Source organism: Oncorhynchus clarkii, chromosome 15 (assembly GCF_045791955.1).
Source record: "Oncorhynchus clarkii lewisi isolate Uvic-CL-2024 chromosome 15, UVic_Ocla_1.0, whole genome shotgun sequence".
NCBI lineage: Eukaryota > Metazoa > Chordata > Actinopteri > Salmoniformes > Salmonidae > Oncorhynchus > Oncorhynchus clarkii.
The window spans coordinates 37680515-37698932 of NC_092161.1; the positions used below are offsets into that span (position 1 = coordinate 37680515).

Genomic DNA, 18418 nt, shown 5'->3' on the forward strand with positions numbered 1-18418 from the left:
TCAGGACCAGTTTTTTACTGGCCACCCATTCCAAAACAGACTGCAACTCTTTGGTAAGGGCAGTGACTTCATTAGCTGTGGCTGCTGATGCATATATGGTTGAATCATCAGCATACATAGACAAACATGCTTTGTTTAATGCCAGTGGTAGGTCACTGGTAAAAATAGAAAAGAGTAGAGGGCCTAGAGAGCAGCCCTGTGGTACACCACACTTTACGTGTTTTACATTAGAGAAGCTTCCATTAAAGAAAACCCTCTGAGATATATTAGATAGATGGGTCTGAATCCATGATATGGCAGAGGTTGAAAAGCCATAACACATACGTTTTCTCAACAACAGGTTATGGTGAATAATATTAAAGGCTGCACTGAAATCTAAAAGTAAAGCTCCCACAATTTTATTATCAATTTCTTTCAGACAACCATCAGCCATTTGTGTCAGTGTAGTACAAGTTGAGTGCCCTTCTCTATAAGCATGCGGAAAGTATGTTGTTAACCTCTTTGATCTCTAGGGGCGCTATTTCATTTTTGGATAAAAAACGTTCCCGTTTTAAGCGCGATATTTTGTCACGAAAAGATGCTCGACTATGCATATTCTTGACAGTTTTTGAAAGAAAACACTCTGAAGTTTCAGAATCTGCAAAGATATTGTCTGTAAGTGCCCCAGAACTCATTCTACAGGCTAAACCAAGATGATGCATCAACCAGGAAATGAGCAGAATTTCTGAAGCTCTGTTTTCCATTGTCTCCTTATATGGCTGTGATTGCGCAAGGAATGAGCCTACACTTTCTGTCGTTCCCCCAAAGTGTTAGCAGCATTGTGACGTATTTGTAGGCATATCATTGGAAGATTGACCATAAGAGACTACATTTTCCAAGTGTCCGCCTGGTGTCCCTGCGTCGAAATTGGAGCGTAAAGCCAGGTGCAATTATTTTTCCATTTGAGAGCAAGGAGAAACCAGGCTTCCACGAAGGATATATCATTGAAGAGATATGTGGAAAAACACCTTGAGGATTGATTCTAAACCACGTTTGCCATGTTTCAGTCGATATTATGGAGTTAATTTGGAAAAAAGTTCGCGTTTTGAGGGCTGAATTTTCGTTTTTTTTTTTTTTTTTTTTTTTTTTTTTGGTAGCCAAATGTGATGTACAAAACGGAGCTATTTCTAATACACAAAGAATCTTTTTGGAAAAACGGAGCATCTGCTATCTAACTGAGAGTCTCCTCATTGAAAACATCAGAAGTTCTTCAAAGGTAAGTTATTTTATTTGAAGGCTTTACTTGTTTTTGTGATAGTTGCCTGCTAAATGCTAACGCTAATGCTAACGCTAATGCTAACGCTAAATGCTACGCTAGCTAGCTACTGTTACACAAATGATTGTTTTCCTATGGTTGAAAAGCATATTTTGAAAATCTGAGATGACAGTGTTGTTAACAAAAGGCTAAGCTTGAGAGCTAGCATATTTATTTCATTTCATTTGCGATTTTCATGAATAGTTAACGTTGCGTTATGGTAATGAGCTTAGGTCTATAAATAGAATCCCGGATCCGGGTTTGGTCGTCGCAACAGGTTAATTTGTTTACAGAGTAATCGCATTGTATTGGTCAAACAGGCTAATGCTAAGATCTGGCAGCAAGCTGATAGGTCTGCTGTTCGAACCAGTAAAGGCCGCTTTACCACTTTTGAGTAGCATAATGGCTTGAGGACAAAGACTTTCCTCTAGGCTCAGATTAAAGACATGGCAGATAGGAGGGGCTATAGAGGCAGCTACGATCCTCAGACGTTTTCCATCTATGTTGTCAAAAGAAAATATATATATATATATAACACCTTTATTTAACTAGGCACGTCAGTTAAGAACAAATTGTTATTTGCATTTACGGCCTACCGGAGAACAGTGGATTAACTGCCTCGTTCAGGGGCAGAACGACAGATTTTTACCTCGTCAGCTCAGGGATTCGATCCAGCAACCTTTCGGTTACCCCCCAATGCTCTAACCACTAGGTTACCTGCCACCCTGTTAATGCCAGGAGGTTTGTCATTATTAATCAATAACAATAATTATCCCCTCTGTTCTGTGGCCGAGTGATTCACTGCTTGCTAACAGAACAGGGCTGCGGACCGTTGAGTGGAATTGAAGGACAACGAAACTTCTGGAGGACTTATCATCCTCCCACTCCCTTCTCTCTACCTTCCTTTCCTCTGTATCCACTTCTAAAGCCTATTTCTGTCACTCTACATTCAAGATTCTGCCTCCATCCCTGGGAAACTTCTCCAAACTCCTTAATCCTCCACCTCCTCTCCTCCCTCTAAGCAGACCATTGAAAAAAAGTTGACAACATCCGGTCATCATTCACTCAGCCTACTGAGCCCACTCACACAGAACTACCTTTGCCTTATTCTCCCTTCTCTCTCCAGATGAAATCCTGCAATTAGGGATGTCCGGCCGCCCAACAACCTGCCCACTTAACCCCATTCCCTCCTGTCTTCTCCAGCCCATCTCTGGAGACCTTATCCCATTCCGCACTTCCCTCATCAACTCATCCCTGACTACTGGCTGCATCCTCTCTGACATTAAGATAGACAGAATCTCTCCCCTCCTCAAGAAACCAACACTTGACCACTCTGTCAAAAACAGGAAACTGGTATCACTTATGTATTGTCTTTCTAAAACACTTGAGTGCATTGTCTCTGACCAACACTCTCATTATCTCTCTCAGAATGATCTTTATGACCTTAACCTTCAAGGCGGCTCACTAAGACCACTGTCATATGTGTCACAAAAGCTCTCCGCTCTGCCAAAGCTGACTCGCTCCTCTGTTCTCATCTTCCTAGATCTATACGCTGCTTTCAAAACCGTGAATCATCAGATCCTCCTCTTCACGCTCTCAGGGTTGGACGTCTCAGGCTCTGCACACTCCTGGCAGGTCCCTCCTACCAGGTGGTGTAGAGAGGATCTGTGTCTGTACCACGTGCGCTCACTACATGTGTCCCCAAAGCTCGGTTCTAGGCCCTGTCCTCTTTACACCAAGTCACTCAGCTCCGTCATATCCTCACATGGTCTCTCCTATCATTGCTATACGGATTACACTCAACCACTTTTCTCCTTACCCCCCTTCTGACACCCAGTTGGCGACAGGCCTCTCTGTGTGCCTGGCAGATATCTCAGCTCGACAAAACAGAGCTCCTCTTCTCTAAAATGCTAATTAAAAGCACCACTGATAAAAATAAACCTCAGTAGTCTGACAACTTGCATAAGCAGGGAAGGAGAGGAATTTCCACGCCTCAGTGCATTAACTGTTTTCCAGCAATTTGACAGATCACAAGCAGAGTCGGATAAAATAAGTAACTTGATTTGGCGTTCTTAATTGCGGAGGTGCATCTATTTCGCAGCTGCCTGAAAAGCTGACAGCTACAGAGTTTCTAGCTTTAGCTTTTGACTCCAAGCATTTAAAATGGGGGCGTTTGTCTGCTAAAGAGATAAAAATATATGAAAAAAATGCAGGGTCAGGCATAGAGACTAATACATATCATAAAGAAACCTTTGGGGAGAAAATATTTTATATCCCCATAAAAGGTGAGATTAACATACCCAGTATGTAATCAGTATGTAAACATTTCTGTTTAGAGGGTTGTGTGTGTGAGGCTAACCTGTAACGATGTACGCTGAGAGTCGGGAAGCAAGTTCAGGGAGTGAATCATTTAATAAATCAATTAAAACATAATACAAAACAAGAAACACAAACAACGCACGAACATGAAACAGAAACAATGACGACTGGGGAAGAAACCAAAGGGAGTGACTTATAAAGGTCAGGTAATCAAGGAGGTGATGGAGTCCAGGTGAGTGTCATAATGCGCTGTTGCACGTAACGATGGTGACAGGTGTGCGCCATAATGAGCAGCCTGGTGACCTAGAAGGAGCACACGTGACATAACCACATTCTTTCCCTGGGTTTTTTATCTGGGCTTTAACATGACTGACTGATGACCTTGTACCTTTGGGGGGTTGAGTGGTCTAGAGGTCATCTGACCATCTCACCTTTGACTTGCAAGAGCATGAGTTTCTTGTAGGGCACAGCGCTGTTGTTGGACATCTGGTCGGAGATGTTGACACGACGCAGGTTGACACTGCTGAAGTTCTCCTTACTGGCCAGACCCGCCAGAGCCACCTCAGAGAATCCACTATTTTTATTCACTGGAACAAAGAGATGGAGCCATAAGTTAGAGAAGTTATAAAGAAATACAATATACCATATAATTATTAGGAATCAGAACACCAGAATGGAAATGAACCTTCTTATGATGGCATAGATGTGGTAAAGGAGCCAATGGAACGCAGGCGTTCTTAGCTGTAACGCAGTTGATTTGTAACAATGACATGAACATATGTTGGGGTTGACATCCATACAAGCATCATACGCAGTTTTTTTAAAACCTCAAAACAATCTGAAACACACATTAAAACAATAGCCTAATTGTATACATTGAGGAGACTCGGGATCTTTCCCCCATGTTTCCATGGCAATTCCACTGTTTTGGTTGATTTCGATTGACCTCTGTACTGCATCTATAAAAGGTCAGCCATTATGGTATGGCAGTTGGTCAACCATGGTTTGCCTGCGCAATGAATTTGAAGATTATCGGCACTGTATGTTTGTTAGCTATCCAGACAGTTTTAGTGGAACGATTCCATTGTTTTCTAATTAACTGTCAATATGCCAACATTTCATTCAAACAGTGCAGTCAATCCACAGCCACTACTGGCTGAAATCAGTTGACTTACAGACAAGATGTAAATGCAACAAGTACTGATATTGTATTGTAATAACACACAGCTTTCCAAGACAACAATAATTGAGACATTTATGGCCTGTTTACATCAAGGCCATTTATCAAGGCCATTTATGCAGACAATTGGTTTTGGCATGAAAAGAGTGTTTTGCAACCCAGCCCACAGCACATTACTCAACCAATAATGGTAGAAAAACAACAGTGAACATTTGAATGATTGCTCTGCACAATACCAGGAAATTAAGGCAAGGTTGCATCCATAATGCGCTCTATTTCCCTATAAAGTGCACTACTTTTGACCAGAGCCCCACGGGCCCTGGTTAAAAGTAGTGAACTACATACGGGAATACTGTGCCATTTTGGGACTCAGACAAGGCATTTAAATATAGGTCACTTTTACAGCGTTTACGTCTGCTATCCCAGAATGCAATGTGTGAATGTATTTATAGAATAGAACTACAGTACAAGGCCTGAGTACCAGCTCCTCCTTGACCTACTGAAGCTGCCAACCGCACTCAAGCTCACCCATTCAACCTGATTTGAATCAGTTCAGGTACTGTAGTATAGGAAGGAAGCGAGTTATTAACATACGATTGAAAGTGTGCTCTGGAAAGTTTGCTGTCGTGGGAAGTGTGGGAAGTGTTGGAGAATATTTGATCAGAGAGCTGTTGTGGTTCTGTTAATGTGTGTGTCTCAACTACAGTCACACATACTGTAAAGCAAGCAATTTAAAGCACAGCCCACAGCATCCACCTCTGCATAGACTGACAATGCATTTACAACTGAATACAAGCACAATCAGATCTAAAACATATTTTCCCCATATTCCTAGTTACCGAAACTCCCCCAACCACAAGCACTTTTGTAGATCTGAAGGGATGGATAGGTATAAGGTAAGCAATATGGCAAAATCATATTGTGGACTAACCATAACCCTTCTAAGCCTTCATCCTCTTGCTCTAGATCAGGCCTATGTTGAGTCCCTGCTCTATGTACTCCCTCTCGTGTACTCACTCTTCTCTTGCTTCATCCTCTTGCTCTCCAGCAGGCCAATGTTGAGTCTCTGCTCTGTGTACTCGTGTCGGATGTCCTCTCTGGCCGCCAGCATCTTCAGAGGGTTCCTGGACGACTGGACGTTGCGCACTGGACGCACCGACCGCTTGTGCTCCACCATGGCTGAGGTCAGCCTAGGTCAGAAGTTAGGGTTCAACAGAAAGTAGGTGACGGGTTTTTACAGTGTTGACTCACCCCTGACCTCTGCACTGTGTATTTGTGTGTGAGTGAATGTGTGCACATCCTTACTTGGGCATCTGGGTACCACCGAAGATGTCGTCGAAGTCGTCATTGATGTCCACCTTGCTGTTCATGTTGAGGGGCATCTCGGCCATGTGGCGGTAAAACTTGTCGAACATCTCATCATCCAGATTCATGACATCTTTGACCGTCTTCTTCGTCACTGTGATGGTGGATTCCTGCAGGCCGCCCACTGACGGGAGAAGCATGGAAGACAAGATGAGTAACATAACATTATGCTCAAGATGTCCTCAGTCGTCTCCGATGGTGTTTTTACCAACGATTCCAGTAACTTTAAGTAAATGACCTGTAGTTTTGCAACCCTAGACATAACCCAGTCTCTAAGGCCTTGATAGACAGAGACCGTCGGTCCCAACCCCTCCCCCTTGGCTTTAAATCTTCAATATTTGCAGATCTGTAGGGTCTGGACAGGAATAAGCAGTGTAGTGGCGGAGCTTCCACCCTATTCCTTCCACCTTACAGATCTGCAAACATCACAGAGTTGGTGCCAAAGCGGAAGGGTTGGGAGCGAATTGGGAAAGACGGAGACAGTGTACTAGAGCAAGGCACTTACCTTTACTGTTCAACTTGCTCAGGAAAGAGTCCAGCTTATCGAGTTTCCTGTCCGACTCCAGGATCATGTCCGGTTTGGCCTCGATCTCTGCAAAGCAACACGCAAGAGTTACTCTATGAATGGAGAGAGACTGACATCTACACTTAGTCAGCACGGGAATAGGGTGCCATTTGGGACTCACTTTTCAATTAAATCAGAAGACATCCATCCACAAAAAAATGTCAATCACAATAGCAATGAAGGTGACATCTGTCTCATGCATCAACACAGCGTTTAAGTTTGAGGGCAACCAAACACTATCCCGGGGATCATATTCTATCAGACATTGGTTTCCAGATAACAATGACCACACCAATGGTTAATGTCACAGGGAATACACATGACAATTACAGGCGATATGATGCACACAACACAACAGCAAAAGGAATTTGATAAAACACCTTCAGTATCAGATAAATCCTCCATTTCTTAAAGAATAAAAACAAAGACAATTGATTATAACCAAATGTTACCATTGGCAAAATAAGTATTGCACTGTAGTTTGGTCGTGAGTCAAACAGCATAGAGGCTACAATAGCTACGCAGTGATTGGATTATGTTGAGGTGATTCTTGACATATCAGTGCTAGTGTATTTTGTATTGAGTGGCTGATACACACATTTTATGATGAAGATGAGTAGTATAACATTATTCACAAGAACTCCTCAGTAGCGTTTACATTGGGTCGGCATGTGTCTAATGACAGTACCCCAAACAACACAATGCAGTCACAACCAGGGGTTGTAACGGAAATTATTTTCCAATCGTTCTGAACAGAACAGCTCATTCATTTACTCAAGCCATTAGCATGGATAGAGAAGCTTGCTAGTTATTTACGTACATGTTTGATTGGTCAGACAAATGCATGCGTGAGATGCGACTGAAATCTCACCGGAGAGGAGAACCAGTAACCGAAAGGTCGTTTGTTTGAATCCCAGAGCAGACTAGGTGAAAACTCTGTCAAAATGCCCTTGGGCACTTAAGTGCAATTGCTCCTGTAAGTTGCTCTGGATAGGAGCGTCTGCTAAATGACTAAAATGTAAAATGGGAGAGAGGTGGACATGGAGGGGGCTCGGCTTGATCAGCATGACATGACGTGAACTGGAATGTTTAGGCTATTACTAACGTTATAACGTTACAGAATTTTATACTAGACATTAGGCATATTTTTTGGAACAAAAAATGACATTAACCGGTTCTCAAGATCTTAAAATAAAAGTAATATTCTGGAACACTAGAGATCACTTTCGTTCCAGGTTCCGTTTCTGTTCCTAAAATGTTTGTGTTCTTTTTCGGTTCTGTTCCCTGAACCGGTTCCAACCCCTAGTCAAAACTATTTACTGTAAATAATGTTAAAGGAAAATTCCACCCAAAAACAATATTTTGGTATTTGTTTCAATAGTCCATTGTTGACATAGACCCAAACTGTTTTGCTTGTCAGCAATCAAGTTTTCAAGATACAGAAATTATCCCCTTATGATGCAAATTGCATCATATGATGCTGCGTTTTGTATCATGTGACGCAAAATACATCATACAGAGATAATTCCTGTATTTTGAAAGATAGTTTTTGGGTGCAGTTTCCCTTTAAGGTAACTCATAGACCAGAGAGGAGAGAGAGGTTATTGCCCAATTATGATTTTACCTTTCTCACAAAAACATGAACTTGTTCAATCCTACTCAAAAGTTTAAAGCTTTGGATATGTGTAATAAACATGGTAGACAATCTGTCCAATGCTTTTGAATCCCTAAGGGTGAGGGGAAAAAGGGAAAAACTGAATTGGGCTACTGACCTTCCAGAGGCTTGGAGATGGCAGGAGTGGTGTTCTTGGGTTTGGAAGGGAGAGACGTCACAGGGTTCAAGAGAGCAGAAGGAGAAGCCAGACCTGAAACACACACAGACAGACAGAAACAATATAATTGGATGTTCCACAACACGGAACAACAGAAGAGACCTGAAAAGTTAGGGCATAATGTAAATTAACACATATACACACACACACACACACACACACACACACACACACATATAGTGTTTGAGCTACTGTAGCGATACGCTAGCCACCCACCCAGCAGCAACAGTAGTACTGTAACAGTAACTGTCTGTCAGTCAGTCAGTGTTTGTGTTCTCCCCCCTCCATTTCTTACAGTAATGCACCACGCTTCACTCAATCTCACTCAGCAGTAAACCTGACTCAACCAGGAACCGCTAAGACCCTCTGTACCACTGCCAACTGGATAATAGGAGACTAAACACATAGTTTTCGGCCCGATTGAAATACACACTGACTGCTGCTACTCTATGGGAGCTGGGAGGGTCTGGGAAGGCTGTAGGGATAATTCTAGGCACTGGCTGCCAAAACAAACTGCAGGGTTATATGGAATGAGTGTAACTGAATTGCGAATTGACACAGAAGACCACTATCCACTGACTGACACAAACCCTGGCTCCGTGTGCGCTCAGATGCGTGTGCAAATACATGTGTTTTTGTGCAAGTGTGCCCATTAGATGACCCAACCTTTCTTGACCATGCGTGCGGCCACAGTGAACTGTGTGGAGTCGTTAGCGGCCCCGTGGCCCTTGGACTTCCAGGCCTCTTCTCGGGCCACGATCAGCTGCTTCCTCTCATGGATAGACATCTCGATAGGCTGGTTCTGGTTTTCCGTAGTCTCCTCTCCCCCTCCCATCCTCTGCTTGGAGAACACAGAGACATTGGGATAGGGAGACTCTGGGTGTAATCAGTGATGTGAAATATTGTCTATGTACTAAATGGCAGCCTATTACCTACAGTGCATTCAGGGAAGTATTCAGACCCCTTGACTTTTTCCACATTTTGTTACATTACAGCCTTGTTCTAAAATTGATAAAATATATTTGTTTCTTCATCAATCTACACACAATACCTCATAATGACAAAGCGAAAACAGATTTAGAATTTTTAGCAAATTTAAAAAAAATATAAAAAACAGTAATACCTAATTTACAAGTGAGACTCGAAATTGAGCTCAGGTGCCTCCTGTTTCCATCTGTGGTAAATTCAATTGATTAGACATGATTTAGAAAGGCACACACATCTGTCTATATAAAGGCCCCACAGTTGACAGTGCACGTCAGAGTAAAACCAAGCCATGAGGTCGAAAGAATTGGCCGTAGAGCTCCGAGACACGAATGTGTCGAGGCACAGACCGGGGGAAGGATACCAAAAAAATGTCTGCAGCATTGAAGGTCCCCAAGAACACAGTGGCCTCCATCATTCTTAAATGGATGAAGTTTGGAACCACCAACACTCTTCCTAGAGCTGACCACCAGGCCAAACTGAGCAGAACCCGATGCTCACTCTGACAGCGCTCCAGAGTTCCTCTGCAGAGATGGGAAAATCTTCCAGAAGGACAACCATCAAAACCAGCAGTCCATCAATCAGGCCTTTATGGTAGAGTGGCCAGATGGAAACCATCATCAGTAAAAGGCAATTGACAGCCCGCTTGCAGTTTGCCAAAAGGCACCTAAAGACTCTCAGACCATGAGAAACAAAATATTCTGGTCTGATGAAACCAAGATTTAACTATTTGGCCTGACTGTCAAGTTTCACATCTGGAGGAAACCTGGCACCATCCCTACAGTGAAGCATGGTGGTGGCAGAATCATGCTGTGGGAAGTTTTTCAGTGGTAGGGACTGGGAGACTAGTCAGGATAGAGGGAAAGATGAATGGAGCTAAGTACAGAGAGATCCTTGATGAAAACCTGCTCCAAAGCGCTCAGGACCTCAGACTGGGGAGAAGGTTCTCCTTCCAACAGGACAACACAGCCAAGCATACAGCAAAGACAATGCAGCAGTGGCATCAGGACAAGTCTCTGAATGTCTTTGAGTGGTCAAGCCAGAGTCTGAACTTGAACCTGATCGAGAGACTGATCTGATCATCTGGAGAGACCTGAAAATAGCTGTGCAGCGACACTCTCCATCCAACCTGACAAAGCTTGAGGATCTGCAGAGAAGAATGGGAGAAACTCCCCAAATACAACTGTGCCAAGCTGGTAGCGTCATACCCGAGAAGAAGCGAGGCTGTAATTGCTTCCAAAGGTGTTTCAACAAAGTACTGAGTAAAGGGTCAAAATACTTATGTAACTGTGATATCACTTTTTATATATACACACACACACGAAGTAGGAAGTTTAGATACACTTAGGTTGTAGTCATTAAAACTAGTTTTTCAACCACTCCACAAATGACAAACTATAGTTTTGGCAAGTCGGTTAGGACATCTACTTTGTGCATGACACAAGTCATTTGTCCAACAATTGTTTACAGACAGATTATTTCACTGTATCACAATCTAGTGGGTCTGAAGTTTATATACACTAAGTTGACTGTGCCTTTAAACAGCTTGGAAAATTCCAGAAAATTATGTCATGGCTTTAGAAGCTTCTGATAGGCTAATTGACATAATTTGAGTCAATTGGAGGTGTACCTGTGAATGTGTTTCAAGGCCTACCTTCAAACTCAGTGCCGCTTTGCTTGACATCATGGGAAATTCAAAAGAAATCAGCCAAGACCTCAGAAATAAAATTGTAGACCTTCACAAGTCTGGTTCACCCTTGGGAGCAATTTCCAAATGCCTGAAGGTACCACGTTCATCTGTTCAAACAATAGTACGCAAGTATAAACACGATGGGACCAAGCAGCCGTCATACCGCTCAGGAAAGAGACGCGTCCTGTCTCCTAGAGATGAACATACTTTGGTACAAAAAGTGCAAATCAATCCCAGAACAGCAAAGGACCTTGTGAAGATGCTGGAGGATACAGGTACAAAAGTATCTATATCCACAGTAAAACGAGTCCTATATCGACATAACCTGAAAGGCCGCTCAGCAATGAAGAAGCCACTTCTCAGTTCCTATGCTTCCTGGCTGATGTTTTGGTCACTTTTGAATGCTGGCGGTGCTTTCACTCTAGTGGTAGCATGAGACGGAGTCTACAACCCACACAAGTGGCTCAGGTAGTGCAGCTCATCCAGGATGGCACATCAATGCGAGATGTGGCAAGAAGGTTTGCTGTGTCTGTCAGTGTAGTGTCCAGAGCATGGAGGCGCTACCAGGAGAAAGGCCAGTACATCAGGAGACGTGGAGGAGGCCGTAGGAGGGCAACAACCCAGCAGCAGGACCGCTACCTCCGCCTTTGTGCAAGGAGGAGCAGGAGGAGCACTGCCAGAGCCCTGCAAAATGACCTCCAGAAAGCCACAAATGTGCATGTGTCTGCTCAAACGGTCAGAAACAGACTCCATGAGGGTGGTATGAGGGCCCGACGTCCACAGGTGGGGGTTGTGCTTACAGCCCAACACCGTGCAGGAAGTTTGGCATTTGCCAGAGAACAACAAGATTGGCAAATTCGCCACTGGCGCCCTGTGCACTTCACAGATGAAAGCAGGTTCACACTGAGCACGTGACAGACGTGACAGAGTCTGGAGACGCCGTGGAGAACGTTCTGCTGCCTGCAACATCCTCCAGCATGACCGGTTTGGCGGTGGGTCAGTCATGGTGTGGGGTGGCATTTCTTTGGGGGGCCGCACAGCCCTCCATGTGCTCGCCAGAGGTAGCCTGACTGCCATTAGGTACCGAGATGAGATCCTCAGACCCCTTGTGAGACCTTATGCTGGTGCGGTTGGCCCTGGGTTCCTCCTAATGCAAGACAATGCTAGACCTCATGTGGCTGGAGTGTGTCAGCAGTTCCTGCTAGAGGAAGGCATTGATGCTATGGACTGGCCCGCCCGTTCCCCAGACCTGAATCCAATTGAGCACATCTGGGACATCATGTCTCGCTCCATCCACCAACGCCACGTTGCACCACAGACTGTCCAGGAGTTGGCGGATGCTTTAGTCCAGGTCTGGAGGAGATCCCTCAGGAGACTATCCGCCACCTCATCAGGAGCATGCCCAGGCGTTGTAGGGAGGTCATACAGGCACGTGGAGGCCACACACACTACTGAGCCTCATGTTGACTTGTTTTAAGGACATTACATCAAAGTTGGATCAGCCTGTAGTGTAGTTTTCCACTTTAATTTTGAGTATGTAATGTATAAAACCTATTTTTGCTTTGTCATTATGGGGTATTTTGTGTAGATTGGATTAAAAAAAAAAACACTTTTAGAATAAGGCTTCAACATAACAAAATGTGAAAAAGTCAAGGGGCCTGAATAAAAAAGTCAAGGGGCTGAATGCAATGTATAGTGCACTACTTTTGATGGACCCTGGAATAGGGCCCCCCCCCCCCCTTTATATAGCCTCACTATTGTTATTTTATTGCTGCTGTTTAATTATTTATTAAATTTTTTACTTATCTATTTTTAACTTAATTATTTTTCTTAACTTCTTAAATCATTGTTGGTTAAGGGCTTGTAAGTAAGCATTTCACTGTAAGGTCACCATTTGATTTGATTTGAATTCGACCATGAAGGCCTGAATCACTCACTCTCCTCTGAACGGTTGATGTTGAGATGGGTCTGTTACTTGAACTCAGTGAAACAATTATTTGGGCTGCAATTTCTGAGGCTGGTAACTTATCCTGAACTTATCCTCAGCAGCAGAGCTAACTCTTGATCTTCCTTTCTTGTGGCGGTCCTCATGAGAGCCAGTTTCATCATAGCGCTTGATGGTTTTGCGACCACACTTGAAGAAACTTTAAAAGTTCTTGACATTTTCCAGATTGACTGAGCTTCATGTCTTAAAGTAATAATGGACTGTCATTTCTCGTTTCTTATTTGAGGTGTTCTTTCATTAAAATGGACTTGGTCTTTTACCAAATAGGGCTATCTTCTGTATGCCACCCATACCTTGTCACAAAACTGATTGGCCTAAACGCATTAAAAGAAGTTCCACAAATGAACAAGGCACACCTGTTAATTGAAATGCATTCCAGGTGACTACCTCATGAAGCTGGTTGAGAGAATGCCAAGAGTGTGCAAAGCTAAGGCAAAGGTTGGCTACTTTGAAGAATCTAAAATATATTTTGATTTGCTTAACACTTTTTGGTTACTACATGATTCCAAATGTGTTAATTCATAGTTTTGATGTCTTCACCATTATTCCACAATGTAGAAAATACTAAATAAAGAAAAACCCTGGAATGACCAAAATGGTACTGTATGTAGCGTCACAGATATCACACAACAAAGCTATGTACCGTCAAAGCTACAGATCCATAGAACCAAAGCTCTAGAAGCACTGACCGTCAAATCTATAGTAGATTATAAATAACCATGCTCTTCATTGGCAGAACTAGGCGTTTGGAAGAGTAGGCATGTTTTTAAATAGGCCATGAAAAAAAGTTGCCTCAGAATTGTGCTGCGGCGGTAGGACAGGGAGAGCAGCAGCAGAGCAACATCATTACAATGCCTGCAGACATATGGATAGCACTTTAGGAGTAAGGACAACTATAGAGACCGTATAGAACTGCAGGGTAGCGGATTTAACACACAAGCTCACAGCAACAAAAAAAACAGGCCTGGGCTTTTTTTGAGAGAGTATACAGTAATGGATATAGTGAATGATATGCATCCATATAGTAGATGAGCTTACCATGCAAAGCCTACAGATGCATTCATGATATTTGGTGTAGATACTAAGCACATTACTACTCAATAACACTAACTGCATAAAGCAGGTAGGTAGGCTATGCATGCTGGCTATAGTATCCAGGTCATCAAACTGGATGCCTGATCTCACCTGGCTGTACTGATCAAGACAGTGACTAATATCATTGTCAGGGAGATCAGGAGGAGAGAAAGTGGTGGTAAAGACCGGCTCCTACAGAGGGAGGGCCATGGAAGACACAGACAGAAAGGTCAAACGGAAAGAATCAATGAGAGAGGGGAATAAACATTAGATGGAAAAACCGGGATACCGCCAACCTAATAATAAGCAACTGTACTCTGACAAAGGTTTGTAAATGTGGATTGTTGTCATAGCCTGCCCGCACAACTTCATTCAACACAAACAATGTCATGCAGTTTATGAGTCTGGATTTAAATGGCTGTATAGACAGGGACTACGAGCTGGTGAATTGGTTTCAGAATTACGCCTGAAACCAAGGTTGCAACCCAAATGGCACCCTAATCTCTACATAGTGCACTACCTTTGACCAAAGCCCTATGGGCCCTCACAAAAGCCCTTTATAGGGAATAAGGGGCTATTTGGGATGCAAACCCATGCCATCACCACTTTACACAAAAAGCCTTGAGACTTGAAGCTACAGCAACAACCACATTAATGACATCTGATAAGCAGCAGGACTGAATTTGAGCAGGTCAATATGACAACACACCATCACCATGGTAATACATTAAAACATTGATAGGGTTGCACATTTCTGGACACTTAACCCAAATTCCCAGGTTTTTCAAGAAATCCAAGTTGGAAGATTTCCCAAATCAGGTGGGAATAATATTTACAGGAATCCTCCAAACAGGATTTCTGGAAAACCTGGTAAAGTTATCAGAATTTTGCAACCCTATGTAAAAAAAAAAGAGACCACACCCCTGTCATTAGTGCCTTACCCCCTCAAGCATCAATACTACTGTGTATAAAACACCATACCAACAACACACCAGGGTATGTGTTAGGTTCCCCGCTAACACACTGGTCTTACCCAGAGCTGATCAGACACAGCCAACTCATTAATCAGCATCCCTTCTTCCTAAAGAAGGACAACCAGGAGAAAAAGGACAAGTGTTGTCTGTAGACTAAGTTGTCATCCGATTGGCTGAGGCTAAGCTAAAACATCAACCTCTACCTCAGCACCCTATAAACCTTAACTGACTTTTGAGATGTTGTCTTTGAAATACAAGCTATATTCTTGTCAGGTGTCATTTAAACCAGGGGTTCCCAATCCTTCCCTATATTAAATACAAACACCAGCTTTCTTTTTTATTTTATTTAAGGGACCTAGGAAAATGAAGCTCATTTCCTGCAATTTTACATGGTTTAACGAGTTTAATTACATCTTTTAGGTTCGAAGACAAAGAAAAGTCTAGAGCTGATTTCCCCAAATGTTATTCCACTACCAAATGTTTTATGATCACTTATATGAACACTTAATTAAATGACACATACTCTTTTAGAGAAAGTGATTTGATCAATTGATAGGTGACAGAGTCACACATTCTCAATCTATCAAATCAAGATGCATACACATACACCATATGGGGGGCAATGCCCCTTAGGTTGGGAACCCCTGATTTAAACAGTGTTTTTAGGATCACCACTTTTTTTCCACTTTCAGTTGAGTCCCTGTAGTTGCTGTGAGCTGTACCTTTAACATTTTAAGCAATAATTCCGTGTAGTTCAAACTCTTCATAAGCATGGACAGTGACATCCTAGAACAGAATCTCATAAAGGGGTTGCCTTTCCTGATTTCTAATTCCTACTGTACTGTAGGCTACAGTATATCTCCTTTGACGTCAGAAGGACATGGTTTTGATTGAGCTTCCTGGCCAGGCTGAATGGGAGGCTAAAACAAAAACATACATCCTTGACCTCATTTGAAGCCCTAAGACGGGCTTATTTCAGTTGATTCACTGCTCTTCTCTTTTATGCTTTGATCCTATACATTTAGTTTCCTCACCGTTCTTATCTTCCTCTTCAGAGTTAAAAGATCAGGGCCCATAGTCATAAAGAGTCTCAGAGTAGGAGTGTCGACCTCGGGTCAGACCCACCCCCGTGAAACCTTATTCATTATGATTTAAAGGGAAAACTTACTCTAAAAGAGCACTCCTACTCTAAGACGCATGATGAATACAGACTACTCAGGCCTGACAACAGCCTCCTTTTGGTTTCACGAGGGGGAAAGGAAATCAAGTTTATCGCAAAATCTTCAGAGGCTGTCATAACTTGACAAATGGCAGCTGTCATCGCATGTCTAATCTATCATAGCAGGCGTAAAAGAAACGCCTAAAACGAATTCCCCCTATATACTGGTCTTGACGAGAGAGAAAAAAAATGAACTGTCGGGGGAGTTTCTCTTCTGCACTGTTCCACCAATCAGGTAAATGTGGAGGAGGAGTTAAGAGGGAGTGTCGCCGAAAGCGGAAGTCGAGTCACAGGCTCTCTTTTCATTTCCCCTGAAACCGGAACATCCAGTTGTTGGCGACTCGGCAGAGGTTACCACGTGGAACACTGAAGAATGTTTTCATTCAGTTATGTCAATTACACCCGTACTGTAAAAAAAAAAAAAAAAAAAAAACTGACAAAGCAACAGAAAAAAAAATAGGATTGGTGAGCCAAAACAAAACATGGTATTTCTGCTTCGGTGATAGGACAGAGAATAGGCGAGGTTGTGAATAGTTCTAAACAGAGAGGTAAAGTGTCAAAAAATCTCCCCACACCACTTAAAAACCCTCACGCAACATAACTACAGTGCGCACGCAGAGATTGAAATAAGAGGTTTATTTTGAATGAAAGAAATGCACGCAAACAGAAGGAAGACAAATAGATAGAATAGGAGAAACGACATAGAACATGCATTGGTTATTGTAGGCTAAAGACAAGATACAGAAATGACAACAAACATGCATTAGATTCATATCCTACACTTCATGCCTGACAAATAAAATGTGCAAAACCACAACGGATATGTGATATCAATTAATCCAATTCCTGATACTGCTCAGGAAGTTATCTTGACCAGAATACCGGATTTAAGGAAATGATGCCAACCTTAATCTGGTCTCCTTACTATTACATTTACTTGAGAACTACTGTACAATGTCTTCAGAATACACACATGGTGAGATAGCCTAAGTTCCTTGTCTAAATGGCTTACGGAATATGGTAAAACAGTGTAAATACAGTACTACTGATATAGGCCTACTACTCATTTCCAAAACCAACAATGACTATCATATTTGAGTGTAAGTGCAGTTTAAGATATGCACAGCAATTCTGGCCTCAATAAGCATGATAAGAAGCATGCTTTATAAGTGATTCTAACATGACTGAGATGAAAAGGAAAAGACATAGACACACACACACACACAATATCGATGACAATACACAACCCCTCTGTTTAGAGATATCCACAACTGTGTCTTGATATGAATTTACAACGAGTTCATATTAAACCAACGATTTTACTTTATTTATGGTTCATTGATACCAGTTAAAGGTGTCTAAAGGCGATAGCTGAAAGAAGCGACAACTTCTGCACATGGCAAGAGGACTCATTTATTCAGGCAAGTGTTCTTACAATTTCCCCTTTTGGGATTACTTGATTAGAAAAGTAGGAAGCAAATTAAGGTGTTTGTGATTTCCCCCCAAAATATGCCTTAACTGCTTGATTGACTCTTTCATTACATAAAAGTGTCAGCCAAAATCCTTTAACCATGTGCTTGTGAAGAGTCTTTAGTAGGGGTATAGTTTTCTGTTGATAAAGGAGCCTACCGTAGAGTATATACAGTAGTGAGTCAGGTTACCTTCTTCTTGAAGCTCTGCTCCACCTCCCCTAGCTGAGCGTGACGTTCTGACACGGCAACCTTCACCACATCCTGCTTCCGATTAATCCTGTTCCTCCAGTCCTCCTCGCCACTCTTCTTCAACAGGGCCAGCCTGGGGGACACACACGTAATACAGCACACACAGTGGATTGTTTGAGCCACTTGTCCAATAAAAGGTCAATTGGATCAATGACAACGAGCTGTGAGAGAGCTGGAGAGATGGATGATAAACCAT

General features: G+C 42.6%; 1 protein-coding gene across 1 annotated transcript in view; it reads right to left on the reverse strand.

Moving 5' to 3' along the window:
* Positions 1 to 18418, reverse strand: part of LOC139367240 (supervillin-like) — a 118193-nt gene that overhangs the window by 32097 nt on the left and 67678 nt on the right. Inside the window, exons 17-23 of the mRNA XM_071105473.1 lie at positions 18163 to 18295; positions 9222 to 9396; positions 8496 to 8588; positions 6664 to 6750; positions 6099 to 6282; positions 5811 to 5983; positions 4045 to 4200 (exon numbers count right to left, since the gene is read on the reverse strand). Coding sequence (XP_070961574.1) covers positions 4045 to 4200; positions 5811 to 5983; positions 6099 to 6282; positions 6664 to 6750; positions 8496 to 8588; positions 9222 to 9396; positions 18163 to 18295 — 1001 coding nt within the window. The remainder of the gene's footprint in view (positions 1 to 4044; positions 4201 to 5810; positions 5984 to 6098; positions 6283 to 6663; positions 6751 to 8495; positions 8589 to 9221; positions 9397 to 18162; positions 18296 to 18418) is intronic.